Here is a 17,867-nt window from a genome sequence, read left to right as displayed (position 1 = left end):
TAGGCAATGGCGGAACCAGAAATTATAGGGTAGTGGGGCGAACTACAAAAAAAATTAATTAATAAAATTTTTAATTTTTTTTAAATTTATCTATACGTTAATTTTAAAAAATACATTTTTAAAAAACCCTACTACGAATATAATTTTATATATTATGTAAACTAATTTGTAAAACCAAAAACTAAAACATAAATTTTTGTAAATATACTATATAAAATAATTTATAGAATATTAATGAATTTTTAAATAAAAAAATTTTAAATAAAATTTTTAAAAAATTATTACGTTGTAGAGGATAGGTATTAATTTGTTAATATATAAAATATTAAAAGAGGATAGGTATTAATTTTTTAAAAAAAAATATTTTTTAAAAATAAAAATTCATAAAAAAGGGATATTATGATAGGTATTAATTTGTTAAAAAAAATTAAAAAAATAAAAACCCCTAAAAAGATAGGGATATTAGGATTAGTATTAATTTGTTAAAAAATATTTTTTAAAAATAAAAAACCCTTAAAAAGAGAGGGATATTTGGGAGAGACAGAGCCCTTAAAAAGAGAGAGAGAGAGAGAGAGAGAGAGAGAGAGAGAGAGAGAGAGCTTTGAAATAATAAAAACCCGGGCTTCATAAAATAAAAGAGTCAACAGTTACCAAACAAAACCGGCTGATGATTTTACCAAATAAATAAATATACCTGCCCCTGAAATTTATATATATATATATATATATATATATATATATATAATATTTGTTGAAATAAAAATATATATAATATAATACAATATTTATTATTAGTAATGATTAGTCTCAATTAATATCTAATTTTATGGATTTTTTTCCTTAGATTACTAGATAAGAAATGTGTTAAAATAAAAATTAAAAAATATATAATATAATCTCATGTTTGTTATTAATAAAGATGGGTCTTAATTGGTACCTAAGATTCTAAGTTCATGAAATTAAACATTATATTAGTGAATTTTTTTAAAAAAAAATTATAATGGGAGGCAGGAGCGGAGATCCCCATGGGGCAGGGAGTGGGGGCTTCCTCCTCCCCGATTCCCTAATCGGGGCGGGGACGTGGAATCCCCGTCTGAAATGGGGGAGTAAGTGGAGAGATACTCCCCGTCCCTGCCACGCCCCCCGTGCCCATCCTAACTGGGTTCGATAGATTTTTCTTCCCATTTTTAAGCAATATACTTTTAATTTTTTTAAATTAAAAACAGTTGAAATTTTAATATATATATATATATATATTAAAACTATGATAAATGCTTAATTTATCAATACTTTCAAATAAATTCTTAATTTTTCAAAATAGTATTTACTATTTGTTAGTTATTAGAAGCATTACGGAAATGCCTGGGTCGAAATATGGGTTTGATGTTTTTCAATCCAGTAGCATTTTCAAGAGTTCAACAATATTCTAAGGTCTTGTATTTTATAAATCTTAACTTTATTAATATTTTAACTTTCTTAAATATTGAATATTTAATTACTTTTGCACTTCTTTAATTTGACAATAACACCTCATTCGTTTTTTTCCAATTTTTCCCTTTTACGCACAAACAAACACGCTCATCTTAATTTCTAAACACGCTTTATTCTTTAAAAATTACTCTAATTTGCATGGCTATTAGTTACTATTAAATATATGGAAATTAATTTTTAAGGGCTACTACATGCATGTGTCAATGGTTTATAAGTTTATTTGTCAATCAAGGGCCCTTTGTGAACAGTTTATAAATTTATTTATTAATAGAGGGCCACAATGTGTTAATGGTTTTCGTTTTCATTTACTTATTGATATTTTTAGAAAAATAAAAAGACATTATGATAACTTGATTTTTTAATAATTAAATTGATTTATAAGTTTGTAAGTATATATATAATTCATTTTTAATATTTGCATGATTCATGGAAATTTTATAGTGTCTATAATTCATCGACCACTTTATTCTTAATTGAATTGTAACTCATAATCTCAATCTTCTTTGATTCCTTTTACCAACCGTATATTAGCTCATGTGACCTAAATGTTTTTTTATATATATTTTTAAAACTTTCGTATTAATTCAACAAGAGATTGCTTTAAATTTGATTATGTAACACAATACCTTAATATCCCTCTTTTGATAACCCATGCTATACATCAATTTTTCCCCAATCTTACTTCTAAGTTTAAGTAAATATTCAGCAAATGAGGAGATAGTTAGAAATACTCCTGTTAGAATTAGTTTGAATTGAAAATAGGATAAAATTATCTCTCCACATATTAATCACCATTAATTATGTTTTAAGAATTATTTTTATTGAATTATTATTTATTCACCTGAAAATTAAAATTTTACTTTTTTTGTTTAAAATTGAATGCATATAAATAATTTTTACTTTGATAAAATTTTAGCTTGTTAATGTATGATGTTGTTTTGCAATGGTGATATTCAATACAAATGAAGTTATACTAATTAATTAATTAATTACATTAAATTAGAGGTTTTGGTTGCAAAACATGGAAACTCTTAATGAAAATTATAAAAATCAAAATGTTTTGAACATTAGCTTATCAAAATCTCAATAAAGCATATAAAAACCTATATTAGATTTAAGTTACAAATACATTAAATTAATACATTATAGACATAATTAAAAAAATCATCTAATGTAAGGCCAAGCAGAAGGAAATGCTATAAAAGCAAACATAAATAAAATGGTTATGGTCACGTGGATCAGTATACATCATATAAAGAGCAATATATAAGAAAACATATATAAAAAGGGGCCACATATATTAACATAGATGTATAACATTAGTTTAATAAATATTTTTAAGATAATAAAGCTATTTTAATAATTATTCAAGTTAATAATATTGTTTAAAAAGAAATACTTCTAACAATAATAATAACAACAACAATAATACTAGTATCAATCATTCTTCTGGAATGATTCACAAAACTAATTAAACTACATATGAACATGCAATAAAAGTGTCCCCATGCCCACTCCACGCCCATCCCTAACCCTAAACCTAAAACCCTTTTTCAACTTTCTTTACAAAAAGGGAAAAACAAGTAACAGAAATCACAAACGAACTTCAAACATGCACGTCAAGCATGTATACATCATATGTCTTCATGATATATCATCATCATAGTTATCACTTTGGTCACAAACAAAGCAAACAGTAACAGTAACTCACTGTTCTTTATCAACATAAATTTCTCTCTTATATCTTCATTTCAATGATCCTTGAACGTTTCAATCTCCTTGTGGCATGCATCAAACTCCATACCTCATGAACTCCTCACAAATAACAAGCAACCTCTTTCTTTTTAACTTCTCTATAAATACAAGGCTTTATTAATAAATAAAGCTCATAAAAATTTATAATCATATAACTCATCATGGCTTTGCTAAAGCTAAATCCATTGATATTAATCTCTTTCCTTATGCTTGTGGCCTTTAACGATTTGGCTTTATATTCATATGGGACAAGGATAGAAGGGGTCATGACGCATAGTATTGATTATGATTCTTCTTCATATAATAAAGCGGTGATTGATGTGGAGGATTATGGAGCTAAAGGTGATGGAAGCGATGATAGTGAGGTATATATATATATATATATAATATTTATATCAATGTGTTTATCTTTTCATGGTAGTAAAGTTATATGTGTATTGATGGTCATGTGTTAATATCTCAGGCATTTGAGAAAGCATGGAGAGTAGCATGTTCTTCAGCAAAGCCAGTTACTTTTATGGTTGCTAATGATAAGAAGTACAAACTGAAGCCACTCACTTTCCAAGGGCCATGTAAATCCAATATCAAATTGATGGTGAGATATGCACATAAATACATGCAAATACTTCCATTTAATGTCATTAATTAATTGTCATTAATGTTAGTATTAAAATGTATTTAATATTTTTTATATATTAGAAAAACATCTATTAGTATATATATATGTACATGTGAATATGATAAGTATCCTGGAGTCTAGTATGATAATATTTTGGTTTAGTTAATATATTGCTTTTTACCTTCTTATATTTAATGACTTAATTTTATTGCGTGAATTATAGATCGAAGGATCGATTGAAGCTTCTTCAGATAGATCGGATTGGGATGGAAAAAATCAAAGGCATTGGTTGTTGTTTGATAAGATAAATGATCTTGAAGTTGGAGGTGGTGGAACTATAGATGGAAATGGAAACATATGGTGGCAAAACTCATGCAAGATCAAAACATCACTTGTAATTTTTTGACTTAAACTTGTCAACTCAATCATTTTAGAGATATATTTGTGAAAATGAGTACTAATCTAGTGTTTTTTCTTTCTGTTTTCTCTTCAGCCTTGTCGCGATGCACCTACGGTACTCTAAGTTTTGATGAATCTTTATCTAATTTATAAAAGAGCATTATGATCAATCTTGTAAATTAATGAAATATTTTTGTTTTTATTATTATTTTTAAAACAGGCAATGACCTTCTCAAAATGCAAGGGTTTGAAGATGAATGACTTGAGCATAAGGAACAGTCAACAGATTCATGTATCATTTGAAAGATGTAACAATGTTCATGCCTCCCAGCTTTCAATTAGTTCACCTGAATCAAGTCCAAACACTGATGGCATTCATGTTACTGGCACCCAAAACATAAATATAACCAATTGTGTCATTCAAACAGGTACAAATTTTTATCAAATTTAATTATCAGCACATAAAAAATTCATCGAAAATATTCATATTTATCCTTTGGCACAAAAATTTCTCATACTTTATTCACTACTGAACTCACCATTTTATCCATTCTATCATGCAATTTCTCTTTTTTCCTTTACTATTTATATCTACAGTTTTATCATCTTATACTGAATTCTCTTTCAATACACATGTAATCTCAAAAATTTTATCTAACACCAAACTAATATACATATATATAAGCTCATAGTCTATGTATTTATCTTGTTTTTTATTTTATACAACCTCAAAAGGTCATCATAAAGTTTAGACAAAAGTATATGTTATCAACAATTCATTCAAATATAAAACTTAGTAGCAATTTGAATTATCTTATCTCATACTGAATTCTCTAAGCATATATATATATATATATATATATATACTGAATTATTTTGTTTGTAATTAACCTTGAAGGAGATGACTGTATATCAATAGTGGGTGGATCACAAGGAGTGAAAGCCATGAGCATAACTTGTGGTCCGGGTCATGGCATCAGGTTTGAGGAAATCCTAATTAATTCTTAACTATATATATAATGGTTCTATATGGTATGAATGAAATAACTTTATGGTGAATATATATATATATATATATATATATATATATATATATATATATATATATATATATATATATATATATGTGTGTGTGACAGTATTGGAAGTTTAGGATCTGATGACTCCGAAGACTATGTTTCTGATGTGGTGGTGGACACAGCCACGCTCACTGGCACCACAAATGGAGTCCGGATCAAGACATGGCAGGTCATCTATTTACGTATTCTAAAAAAAAAATGCATAAGTATTAATTAATTTAGTTACATATGCTTAATGTTGTGAGGGAAAATTTTACATATATATAAAAACACCTCCTTTTTCAAGTAAATATTATATATATATATATATATATATATATATATATATATATAATACTCTTGATTTCTTATATTTTACATTCATCCTAGAGATATAAATTTTAAATGAAAATACTTGGTCTAATGTTTTGTCGATAAAAAAAAGCCTTAAATGCTATGTATTTAAGTCCATAGGATCTCCTTCATCCTAGAAATATAAAATGTTAAATGAAAATACTTGGTCTTATGTTTTGTGGATAAAAAAGCCTTAAATGCTATATATTTAAGTCCATATATAGGTCCCCCTCCCGGCCCCTCTCTACTCACTCTGAGAATATTTCTTTATATTTTTTACAATCAAAATGGATATTATGGTATTATAAAAAATTGTTGAGGTTGTTATATATTGAGTATATATATAATGGTGTTGATTTAATTTCTAAATAACTTAAAGAGAATTAAACCTATTTTATAGATCTAGAATCATAATTAAACAGTTAATTTGTTAATTGATACATCAATATTCATCCATGAAAAAACTAAAACTCCTAATAAGTGATGGTAAATAATTCCTTTGGTTTAAACTTTGTTTTATAGAGTTTTTGATTGGTTATGTAATATTATCATGATCTCACTTTTTTGTTTTCTCTCATATACACTAATTAAATAGGGAGGAAGTGGCTATGCAAGACACATTATTTTTCAGAATATCAACATGAAAAATGTTAAAAATCCGATAATCATCGACCAGAACTACTGTGACTCTAAAAAACCATGCAATCAACAGGTATATATATTATTTTGTCACTGTTTTGCATTATTTTGAACATTTTATTTATTTAATTCAAATAAATACTCACACTTATTAAAAAAAACTTATTGCAGAAATCTGCGGTGGAAGTGAGCAACATTTTGTACAAGAACATCAAAGGAACAAGCACATCAGAAATTGCTATAGATTTTGAATGTAGCAAGAGTGTTCCATGCCATGACATTGTATTGCAAGACATTAATTTGGTCAACGAAGGAGGGGGAAAAGCCAAAAGTTCATGCAAGAATGTTGAATGGACCAAAAAGGCACAGACTTTACCTGAGCCTTGTGATATAAACTATTGATAAAAGACTCTAAAAAATAGTGTGTGAATCTTTAAAACATTGTTTATAGATACAATAAATGTTGGAAGATGCCAGCAAAATATATGATTATATATGTAGCCATGTGATATTCTTATTTTCATTTTTTATTTACACACTATTAATTAATTATGGAATAAAAGTGAATTTATTTACACACTGTCATTTTTGATTCAGTTGTTCGTGTATTTTCTTAGGGGCAAGTGACAAGCTAGCGGAAGTCAGGAACCTGCTTGACTTCTTGACTTTTGCTTGATGCACATTTAAAAATATATATTGAAAAAGAATATTCGCTTCCTTCTGAGTATAAATCTGTCATTTCATGGAATTTTTTTTCTGAAAATAAATTTTTATTTAAAATTGAAAAATTTTATCATAGAGTTATACATATGAATCCTCCAAAACCATGACATGATATCCAAGATGAAAGATGAAGTAAGATGAATTGAGTTTATAGAGTATTTTGCAACACCATATCACATCCCAAAATGAAAGATGAAGTAAGATGAGTTGAGGTTATATATAGAGTATTTTGCAAGTGCCTAATTATCTTGAATACATCATTTTTTTTTAACATATAGAAAAGAAGAAAAGAAACAACAACCAAATAGTTATGATTATCAAAAGATTTACAACACATTTCTTCTTTGATTCCTTATGTCCATCAATCTCACACCAGCAACTTAACTCGCAAGGAAAGAAGCACAGAATGATGTTTGCAAAGAGTTAAGCAAAAGTGAATCATGCTAGCATCTAAAACGTATATACACAGTTGTGTTTGATTAAGAACATGCAGAGCATTCTTAATTATTCTAGAAATCCACACTACATTCTTGGTTGGCTAATAAGCTTCGAGTAAAATAACATACAATATGAACCCTTATAATGACAATAGAGATCGATCGAGATTCAATATGAACCAAGATTCCATATATGGGCCTGACCAAGTCTTGAGTGAATTATTTATAGGTCTAATGGTTGCAAAGTCTTCCTATATACTATCTGAACAATAGTGGGGGTTATCGCTGAGTTCTGGAGTGAAGGGAGAAGAACATGTTTTTCTCTAACTGGAAGTACAAGGCTATTTAATTAATTAATTGCAAAGAATGAATCATCCTTTGAAGCATATATATATATATAGTACTGTGAGCCTTCATTATTGAATACACGTTTTTATCTCTGAATTATAAATATTATATCTTCTATTTAATTCTTCGTATTGAGTCTATTGTACGTGAGTTTACGTACCAGACTCTGGTGTTCAACAAGAAGAACGATGGTGTTGTATATTTGTAGATCACCCATCAGCCAATCTTCAATTCTGTGTTTTGTGTCATCATATGGCCAAATTAATGACAGTTTTGATTTGCCGTTCACGCATCAACTGCAAGTTCTTATGGGATATTTGTTGATACATCTTCTCATGTTCCAACTTCTGAAATAGTATTGAAAGAAAGAGACTTGGCACACAATAACTTATATGATGTTTTAATTGAAATGATGATGCTTTAATTAATGGTTTCACTTTGACCCACCATTGATTTGTCATATAAATGAAGGCTTGTTAATTACCGTCACTCTTTCAACAAACTGTTGTTTCTCCTGCAAACAAGAAAAGGAACAGGTTATACATCAAAGGACAAGAAAGTCTAGCTCCATCTATGTATTCATATGTATATGTGTATATATATATATATATATATAAGTAGCTTGTAAAAATGCAACTAGCTAGTGTTGATTAGAGACGCTGAATCTGCAGGAATTTTGAATTTAAATAATGATTTCAGGCACTAACTAGTCAGCAGTGAATTATTTAAAAGAAATTAGGAAACAAAAAAAAAACATTTACTATCAATTGTGCATGAACTCACTTACATAATTAATTAATTATCTATTTGTATTTTGGTGTATTTATGAAGTACGTACAGTCCATGAAGTTTTGTACGTAAAATAATGAATAAGTTGCTGCTGATCATGCAAAGTTCCAACGTACACAAATCAGCCATTCAGGTATGTCAATGAAGAATTTTCTAATTGAAAAGAGAATGATACAAATTTAAATAACTATAATACTTATATATAAACCAATGATCAAGTAGTCTATTGGTAGTCAAATTCATATTAAAACTTTTCACGAGTGATGAGAGCTCGAATAAATGGGTGAGGGTACATTTCTGAGAGTGTACGTAAATAATGGTTATGTTTAGGTGATCATAGGGTTCACGTGTGTGAGGGTCCTGCCCCACTTGCTTCACTGAGGTTTGTGTATGCTTCACTTTTTCTTTATTGGCCTAGCCACTCATCTTGACAAAAATAATAATAATAATAATAATAATAATAATACTTATATATAAACATATGTAGGAAGTTGTGGTAATGTCCAGTATGCCCATGCTATGAACTCGTTAATTCTTGCATGGAATACAATAGTGCACGCTGCAAGCATGCATATTGCATACATGCATGGAGACGTAAACCTTTAGATTACGCTTCCCATTTTAAGCTGTTTCTAAACAGAGTTTTTTCTTTTTAAATTAGAAGAAAAATATAATTTAATTTTTATATATTACTAGGCCAATAAATATTTAAGTTGACTTTTTTACACCCAAATGTTAAATATATTTATTACTAAACCATAAATAAAACCCTAAAAAGAAAGAACTTTGATATTAGGTAAGTCTCCAATATATATGCGAATGAAGAAGCAACTAACAAATCCAAACCTTGAAGCCAGCCAAGAGTTAATTAATTTGTTGATGTTTAAAGATGGCTTCACACTGTCTCAGTTATAGATAACAATCATGTACTTAGTTTACAAATGGTGCTAATTGATATGATGTACGTTGATATTCACTTGAATTTTGGCCATTTCTTTTTGCTATCATTAAATGGATAGAATTTTTAAAGGCTAGCACATGCATGTGTCGAAAATTTATAAGCTTATTTATCAATTAATTTAGGGCCGCTGATTTCTCTTAAGAGGAGGCAAGAGAAGTGTCTGAATGGTTTAACTTTTTGGACCTCTTTTTGGTGTCTTGAAGTTCAATTCTACCTGTTTATCACTTTTAACCATTTCAAAAAAGTGAGATTTTCATTTGCTTTTTGTTTCTTAACATTTCAAACAAATAATTAAATGGGTTGTGAGATAACTGAGTCTATTTAATAATTAAATTAGTTTATTTATATAACTACTAAATATCTATAAGGCTTTTTTTTTAATATTTACCTAATTTATTAAAGTCTTGTGATGCCTTATTATATATACTGTTGATTAATTATTGCATCTATGGCACATGTATGTTATTTACTAATTTAGTTTGCTGAGATTTTTTTTTTATTATTTAACTATTAAGTCGATTTATGAAGGAGTTTATGGAAGTTGAATAAGAAATTTCTAATAATTTATTGTTTTAAACTTTATATATGGATATAATATTGGACTTGTTACTTCATGTTATTGGGATTTTATTTCAGTATATCTAAAGAGTGAAGATTGGAGTAATTATTCATATTTTCTAGGCATTTTGATATCAAGTTTATTTAATTGTCATGCTTCTTTATATTCAAGTGTTTAATTTTTAATTTTTTTTTGTGTTTGCAACATTAAAATTTAGATGAGTGAAAATTCTAGATATTTTTTATTTTTGTAAAATTTATCTAGAGTTTCGAATTATGATCATCAAAAACTTTTTTAAAACAAATAAAAAAATAACCATATTCGTATTGAATAATTTCCATTATAAAACAATACAATGCATAAACAACTATACTTCTATCGATATAAAATACTTTTACAGAAACTTCTATCGATATTACTTTTACAGGTCTTTAATTTTAGATAAATAAGATTGTCATATTTTAATTTATAAGTGAATAAGTAATGGTTCAATTGAATTAACTCTTAAAATACTATAAATAGTGATAATAATTTAGAGCTAGCTTCAAAAGGCATTGAAGCATGCTTGATTAATTGTGTTCTACTTTTGTATTCAAACTAACTATAACAAATTGGGTATACGTATGTTCTAAAATGTTTACTTAAACTTGAAGATGAGGTTGGATCTGAATTGATTTATAACATAGTTTTTTTCAAAAGAAACATTTGTGTTACATGATTAAATATTTTTGCTATCTCTTCATTGAGAAGAAAGTTTTAAAATTAAAGAAAAACTAAGAAATCGAGGTCACATGCTTTAATGTACATTAGCTAACAAGAACCATAGAAGATGGAGCGCACATAAATTATTATTTAAGTATATTAATTAATTTAGCAAATATTAAAAAAAACACAATTTTAACAATATTTTTATTTTTAAATAATGTTATTTTAAAAATATACTTAATAATAATAATTAACCTTAACTTGAATGCTTTTAAAAAAATGAATTACATCATGGAAGTAAAATATCAGTAGATGAACACACAACAAATTAAGTGTGTTCACATATATGCCCACTCCACACCAATGCCTAACTCTCTGCCTAAAGCCCTTTTTCAACTCTCCTCATCATAAAACAAGGAAAATAAGTTAAGCAACAATAAATCACAAACAAACTTCAACCATGCACGGCAAGCATATATGTACATCATATGTTTTTATGATACATCATTATCATAGTTACCATTTTGGAATCACAAACAAAGCAAAAAAGTAGCAGTATAACTCACTGTTTTTCATGAATATACATTTCTCTTATATTTTCATCTCAATGATCCTTGAACGTTTCAACCTCTTTGTGGCATCAAACTCCATACCTCAACTCCCCCAGATAACAAGCAACCTCTCTCTTTAACTTCTTTATAAATAAAGCCTTATTCATCAATGAAGGGTCATAGAAATTTAATTATAATCATGCTAAAGCTAATTCCATTTTTGTCTTTCCTTATTCTTGTGGCCTTTAATGAATTGGCTTTATCTTCATTTGAAGAAAGGATAGAAGGGGTTATGATGGATAGTTTTGATCTTTTGGGTGGTTTTGATTATGATTCTTCTTCTTATAATAAAATGGTGGTTGATGTGGAGGATTATGGAGCTAAAGGTGATGGAAGAGATGATAGTGAGGTACATATATATGTATATATATATAATTTATATATTTATATCAATGTGCTTCCTTTTGCATTTTAATAAAGTTATATGTATATATATTAATGGTTTAATTATTGTGTTAATATTTCAGGCATTTGATAAGGCATGGAGAGTAGCATGTTCTTCATCAAAACCAGTTACTTTTATAGTTGCAAATGATAAGAAGTACAAACTGAAACCACTCACTTTCCAAGGGCCATGTAAATCCAATGTCAAAGTGATGGTGAGATATACATATAAATACATGCAAATACTTCCATTCAATGATATAATTAATTATCATCGATGTTTACCGTCAAAATGTATTTGATATTTTTGATATATTTGAAAAACCTCTGTTAGTATATCCACGTGAATATGATTAGTATGTTACTATATATAGTGCCAATTTAGTATTGTATTGACCTTGGGAAGAATGTTGCAATATCTTAGTTTGTTTCAAATATATATATATATATATATATATAATTTTGCCATTTTTATATTTAGTGATTTTTTTTTATTGAGTGAATTACAGATCGAAGGATCGATTGAAGCGTCTTCAGATCGATCGGACTGGAATGGAAAGAATCAAAGACATTGGTTACTCTTTGATGAGATAAATGATCTTGAAGTTGGAGGTGGTGGAACTATCAATGGAAATGGAAAAATATGGTGGCAAAACTCATGCAAGATTAAAAAATCACTTGTAATTTTTAACTTAATTTATATATAGAATCATTCATTTAGATATATTTCCTAAAACAGGAATACTAATTTATTATTTCTTTCCATTCTATTTTTTCTCTTCAGCCTTGTCATGACGCACCTACGGTATGATAACTATAAGTTTCAGTAAATCTTTATTTGATATATATATATGTATATAAAGAATTATGGTCATGAAATTGATTATTAATATTTTTTTTATAAACAGGCAATGACATTCTCAAAATGTAAGAATTTGAAGGTGAATGAATTGAGTATAAAGAATAGTCAGCAGATTCATATATCATTTGAAAGATGCAGCAATGTTCATGCCTCTCAACTTTCAATTAGTTCACCTGAATCAAGTCCAAACACTGATGGCATTCATGTTACCGGCACTCAAAACATAAATATAACCAATTGTGTCATTCAAACAGGTACAAACTTTTATCAAATTTAATTATCAGCACAATAACTACATTATTCAAATTATTCATCTTTAATTATGCATGCTTTGGTGTAAAAATTTTCCACATTTATTTACTACTAAGCTCGCCATTTATTTATTCTATTTATCAAATCTCTCCTTATTATATATAGAAATTTAGTATTAATCTAATTATCTAAGCATATATATATATATATATTGATTTATTTTGTTTGTGACTTTGAAGGAGATGACTGTATATCAATAGTAAGTGGATCACAAGGAGTGAAAGTCATGGACATAACTTGTGGTCCAGGTCATGGCATCAGGTCTGAAGAAACCCTAATTCTCAACATATATGTATATATATACAACTTTCTTTATGCTCGCATGTTTATTATATATATATATAATGGTCATATATATATATGGTATGATTTATTTAATGTTATATGGTGCATATATGAATATATATATATATATATATGTGTGTGTGTGTGTGTGTGTGACAGTATTGGAAGCTTAGGATCTCACAACTCAGAAGATCATGTTTCTGATGTGCTGGTGGACACAGCCAAGCTCACTAACACCACAAATGGTGTCCGGATCAAGACCTGGCAGGTCATCTTAATTTATTTTATCTAAATAGTTAACCAATTCATATTATAAAATAAATAAATAATTTATATATAACTGTCTATGTAAAAAAGAACGCATGTTAATTTTTTAAAATTTATTATCAAGAGCACAGTAAATGGTTGATTGTTAATTTTTACATCAATGTTCATTTGCATGGAGAAGCTAATTAAAACTCATAGTTTAATACAAACTTTATTTCAGAGAGTTCTTGAGTTTATATTATATTATCAGCAACTCACTTTTTTGTTTTCTCTTAAACAATATTAAAACAGGGAGGCAGCGGCTATGCAAAACACATAATTTTTCAGAATATAAATATGAAAAATGTTAAAAATCCGATAATCATCGATCAAAACTATTGTGACTCCACAAAACCATGCGATGAACAGGTATATTATTTTTTACAAATATTTTAATTCAATAAATGTTCACACTTATTTAAGAAATTTATTGCAGAAATCTGCTGTGGAAGTAAGTAACATTTTGTATAAGAACATCAAGGGAACAAGCGCATCAGACATTGCTATAGATTTTGAATGTAGTAAAAGTGTTCCGTGCCATGACATTGTGTTGCAAGACATTAATTTGATCAAAGAAGGAGGTGGAACAGCTAAAAGTTCATGCAAGAATGTTGAGTGGACTAAAATGGGACAGGCTTTACCTGAGCCTTGTGATGCAAACTAGTGATAAAAGACCTGAAAAAATAAGTGTGTGACTAATCTTTAAAACATTAATGTTAATAGATACAATAAATGTTGGAAGATGCAAGGATATATGATTATGTAGTCATTTCATAATTTGGTGTACATGATTTTATGGTACAAAAGTGAACTTATTTATACTAATTTTATTGAGTTATTCGCATGTCTGTTTAGGGATATAGTGATAAGCGAAACTAAGGAAGTGACTCTATTTTTTTACTTCTATTTGATATAAATTAAATAAAAATTTCATAAAGAAAAAAAGATTTCAGTTCTGTCTACTTCCCACTTGTAGTACTTACACATCTCTGTACTTTCAGTTTCAAATTTATAAAAATTTATAAATAATTGACACTTCACCCTAATTTGAAAAATAATTAATTCTAAAGTAATACAAATACAAAAAATATTTATAAATCTTTTTTTAATAATGTAAAAACCCACTGCACTCACACATCTAATTTATATCTCAACCATATCTTTTAGTTAAACCTTTGACTTTTTACATAACAGTTAAACCTTTCGGCCACAATAGTTGTGAAATCGTAAATCTCACTTTCCCAACTTTCTCATACACAAATTGTTAACATCATCATCATCATCATCATCATCAGATCCAGAATACAACTCTAAGAATGAATTGCAAGAGTTTTTTTCACAAAAAGGTGAATCATGCTAGCATCTAAAAATATATATATACAGAGTTGTGTTTAATATAAGAACATGAGCTTCTCATTCTAGAAACTATTTTCTTGGTTTGCTTATTAGCTTTGAATAAAATAACATACAATATGAACGCTTGTAACGACAGTGGAGATTGAGATTCAATATGAAGTATGAACCAAGACTTTAACTAATCAAATTAATAGGAGAAGAACAACCCTGCTGCATGTCAATCCTATCACCCAATTTTCTCTGTGTTTGTGTCATCAGATGGCCAAATGACTGTTTCAATTAACCGTTCACGCATCAACTGCAAGTTCTCGTCCGATATTTGTTGATACATCTTCGCATGATCCAATTTCTGAAATAATATTGAAAGAAAGAGACTTGGCTTATTCTTCAATCATAGAACTTATATGATGTTTTAATTCAAACGAGGATGCTTTAATGGTATTACCTTGATCCATTTACCATATAAATGAAGACGGGTTATCATCACTCTTTCTGCAAGGTCTTGTTTCTCCTGCAAACAACAAAATGAACAGATTATACATCAGAGGACAAGAAAGTCTACTTTCTATCCCGTACTTAGCGTGTAAAAATGTAACTAGTGCTAATTTGCAAAGCAGACTCTGCAGGAAATTTTAATTTTAAACGTAGGAAAATAAACTGCATACAATGAATTAGCAAGTTTAGAAAAATATGTATAAAATAGATAACTTTGAAGAACAGCTTATGAATCTGAATACAAGAAAATCTAGTTTTTCATGACAGTAAATTTGTAGGAATGCAGGATTTATGCAGGAAAAATACAAAATTTTTGCAAGCTAAAAGGAACCAATATACAAAAGACGAATCTTTATAAAAACAGAGAAGTTTTAAGGGTACATTCGCAAACAAGTGCACACACGCGCACACAGAGTAACTTATTTGAGTTGAGAGAATTACCTTTCCAAGTTGACGCAGAAAACGCTTACCATCATTGGCTTTGTTTGTTGCCAAAAAACTACATAGAAACAAGTAAAATAAATAAATAAAGAATTCAGCCACTACTCTGCAGTAGAAATCTTTCAAAGAAACTTAAAAAAACATTTACCATCAAATTTGCATGAACTTACTTATAAAACCATCTATAATTTGGCGGATTCATTTCATAGAGCTGATGAAGTACAGTCCTTGAAGCTTTGTATGTAAAATAATTAATAAGTTGCTGCAGGCCATGAAAAGTTTCAAAGTCATAAAAGTCAACAAATCAAGCAAAAAATCAATTTGCTAACTAAAAAGAGTATAATCAAAACTCAAGTAACTATAATACATACATATACATAGAAAGTTGTAGTAATTGCTAGTATACCTATGCAAGGAACTAGTGATCATTAAACCCCAATCTGGAAATTTCCTGTTCTAAGATATAGTTCTAATTCTGCAATTGAATTGCAGATCATTGCTTATTGATCAAGAACATTGATTAATATATGTATATATTCATATATATTATTTCCATTTCATCAAATCTCTGTTCTTTAGTCAATCAACTTACTAAGCAAAGCATCAGCAAAACCCTCTTCAAACTTGGAAATTCCATACTTTAATATCTATCACATAAAGGTCATTGAACAAAAACTATATATATTTTATCTTTATCTCATCAAATTTACATAAATAAATATATATATAAAAAAAGAAGGAAATAGCTATGCAAAAAAATGGCGAACAAAAAATTCCATCTTCCATGCTCTAAGAAACATCTCTAATTCTGCAATTCAACTGCAGATCATCCAAAATAGATAAAGAACATTGAGTAAAACGCACAAATTGAACTTTTCATTCAGTCAAATTTCCCTTCTTTAATTATGAGTTCAAAGAAAAATCCCTAATATATAGAAATTCGAATAAAAAACATATATTTCCTATTCAAATAATCAAATTTCCATTCTTGAATAAACTTACGATATGAACATCATTGAAACCCTCTTCATACTGGCCACCAAGCTCGTCGACGATGCCGAGGCCCACTGCTTTTCTTTCTGAGCTTCCGGCAGCGAGTGGGAGGCCGCCAAGCGCCAACGAAGGAACTACTGAGATCCAAGGATGAATTAGAAGACCTAGAGAGCTTCCGGCAGGCAGCAGCGGTCCTGGGAGAAGCTGAGGTCACAGAGGAAGAGGTTATGGTCGATGGCTGCGACGGAGCCGATCACCATGGTTCCCATAAGCGAAGCGAAGCCGATTAGAAGCTCTCCTCCTTCTCCTTCTCCTTCTTCTCCTTCTCCTTCTCCTTCTCCTTCTCCTTCTGGCTTGCGTGTGGAGGTGGGATGGCGATGGAGGAGAGCCACAAGAGCAAACGAAGTCGAAAAGGGAACGAAAACGTCGAAATGGGGGACGTAGCTTATGTGATTTTTTTCCTTTGTTTTTTGCATTTATACCTTGAGAAAACTTATAAATTATGTTTACACCCCTATAAATTGTAATGTTTATATTTTTTATTAAAAAAAAACAGATGCTTATCTATATTTATTTATTTTCTATTATGACTCTTGTATGGATGCATTAGTTTACTTTGGTTAGTATTCATGGCATAGTGCTCATATGGTATTAGGTTTATATATTTATTTTTTTAAAGTTAATTAATGATGAAATGGATATCAAAGACTTATAGTTGTTGACATGTTAAATCCAGTTGCATTTGCCTCATGAAAAATATTTTAATTAATTTTTTTATTTTTTTAATCAATTTAATGTTGATGGGGTATGCACTGATGATGCGGTGACTTGATGCATTTATATGAAAAATATTTTTTCCTTCTTCTCTCTTCATAGTTATATATTTTTTTCCCCTCCACTTTTCATTTCGAATTCAACTCATCATATTTTATTTCATTATATCTTAATTATTCTGTATATTATTTTATATTAAATGATAAATATT

The 17,867-nt window shown here is 28.5% G+C and overlaps 3 protein-coding genes across 3 annotated transcripts; 2 read left to right on the top strand and 1 right to left on the bottom strand.

The window, feature by feature from the left end:
* Positions 1-3,512: 3,512 nt before the first annotated feature.
* On the top strand, positions 3,513-6,717 carry LOC120277596 (polygalacturonase-like). Its single transcript, XM_039284456.1, has 9 exons — positions 3,513-3,611; positions 3,710-3,841; positions 4,089-4,259; positions 4,359-4,379; positions 4,485-4,692; positions 5,163-5,244; positions 5,404-5,512; positions 6,272-6,388; positions 6,487-6,717. The coding sequence occupies exons 1-9, from the start codon at positions 3,513-3,515 to the stop codon at positions 6,715-6,717; spliced, it is 1,170 nt and encodes a 389-aa protein (XP_039140390.1).
* A 4,870-nt stretch (positions 6,718-11,587) lies between these two features.
* On the top strand, positions 11,588-14,261 carry LOC120277595 (polygalacturonase-like). The gene is made up of 9 exons (XM_039284454.1): positions 11,588-11,797; positions 11,916-12,047; positions 12,342-12,512; positions 12,617-12,637; positions 12,741-12,948; positions 13,186-13,267; positions 13,451-13,559; positions 13,850-13,966; positions 14,034-14,261. The coding sequence occupies exons 1-9, from the start codon at positions 11,588-11,590 to the stop codon at positions 14,259-14,261; spliced, it is 1,278 nt and encodes a 425-aa protein (XP_039140388.1).
* A 675-nt stretch (positions 14,262-14,936) lies between these two features.
* On the bottom strand, positions 14,937-17,151 carry LOC120277594 (chaperonin-like RbcX protein 2, chloroplastic). Its single transcript, XM_039284453.1, has 6 exons — positions 17,140-17,151; positions 16,892-17,086; positions 16,060-16,151; positions 15,890-15,947; positions 15,399-15,464; positions 14,937-15,302 (listed from the first exon to the last, which is right to left on the bottom strand). The coding sequence occupies exons 1-6, from the start codon at positions 17,149-17,151 to the stop codon at positions 15,180-15,182; spliced, it is 546 nt and encodes a 181-aa protein (XP_039140387.1). The 3' UTR covers positions 14,937-15,179.
* Positions 17,152-17,867: the final 716 nt, after the last annotated feature.

The sequence above is a fragment of the Dioscorea cayenensis genome, chromosome 15, assembly GCF_009730915.1.
Source record: "Dioscorea cayenensis subsp. rotundata cultivar TDr96_F1 chromosome 15, TDr96_F1_v2_PseudoChromosome.rev07_lg8_w22 25.fasta, whole genome shotgun sequence".
In the NCBI taxonomy this organism is placed as follows: Eukaryota; Viridiplantae; Streptophyta; class Magnoliopsida; order Dioscoreales; family Dioscoreaceae; genus Dioscorea; species Dioscorea cayenensis.
Note: the sequence above shows the minus strand (reverse complement) of the source record. Positions and strands in the feature narration are given on the sequence as shown.

Bases quoted from the DNA above. Each gene is read 5' to 3' on its own strand.
- LOC120277596 (XM_039284456.1), top strand. From the start codon at position 3,513: ATGACGCATAGTATTGATTATGATTCTTCTTCATATAATAAAGCGGTG. The intron at 3,842-4,088 runs GTGAGATATGCA...CGTGAATTATAG, and splicing joins AATCCAATATCAAATTGATG to ATCGAAGGATCGATTGAAGC. The intron at 4,380-4,484 runs GTACTCTAAGTT...TTTTTAAAACAG, and splicing joins CTTGTCGCGATGCACCTACG to GCAATGACCTTCTCAAAATG.
- LOC120277595 (XM_039284454.1), top strand. From the start codon at position 11,588: ATGCTAAAGCTAATTCCATTTTTGTCTTTCCTTATTCTTGTGGCCTTT. The intron at 13,268-13,450 runs GTCTGAAGAAAC...TGTGTGTGACAG, and splicing joins GGTCCAGGTCATGGCATCAG to TATTGGAAGCTTAGGATCTC. The intron at 13,560-13,849 runs GTCATCTTAATT...ATATTAAAACAG, and splicing joins TCCGGATCAAGACCTGGCAG to GGAGGCAGCGGCTATGCAAA.
- LOC120277594 (XM_039284453.1), bottom strand. The intron at 15,465-15,889 runs GTAATTCTCTCA...TGTTGTTTGCAG, and splicing joins TTCTGCGTCAACTTGGAAAG to GAGAAACAAGACCTTGCAGA. The intron at 15,303-15,398 runs GTAATACCATTA...ATATTATTTCAG, and splicing joins TATATGGTAAATGGATCAAG to AAATTGGATCATGCGAAGAT.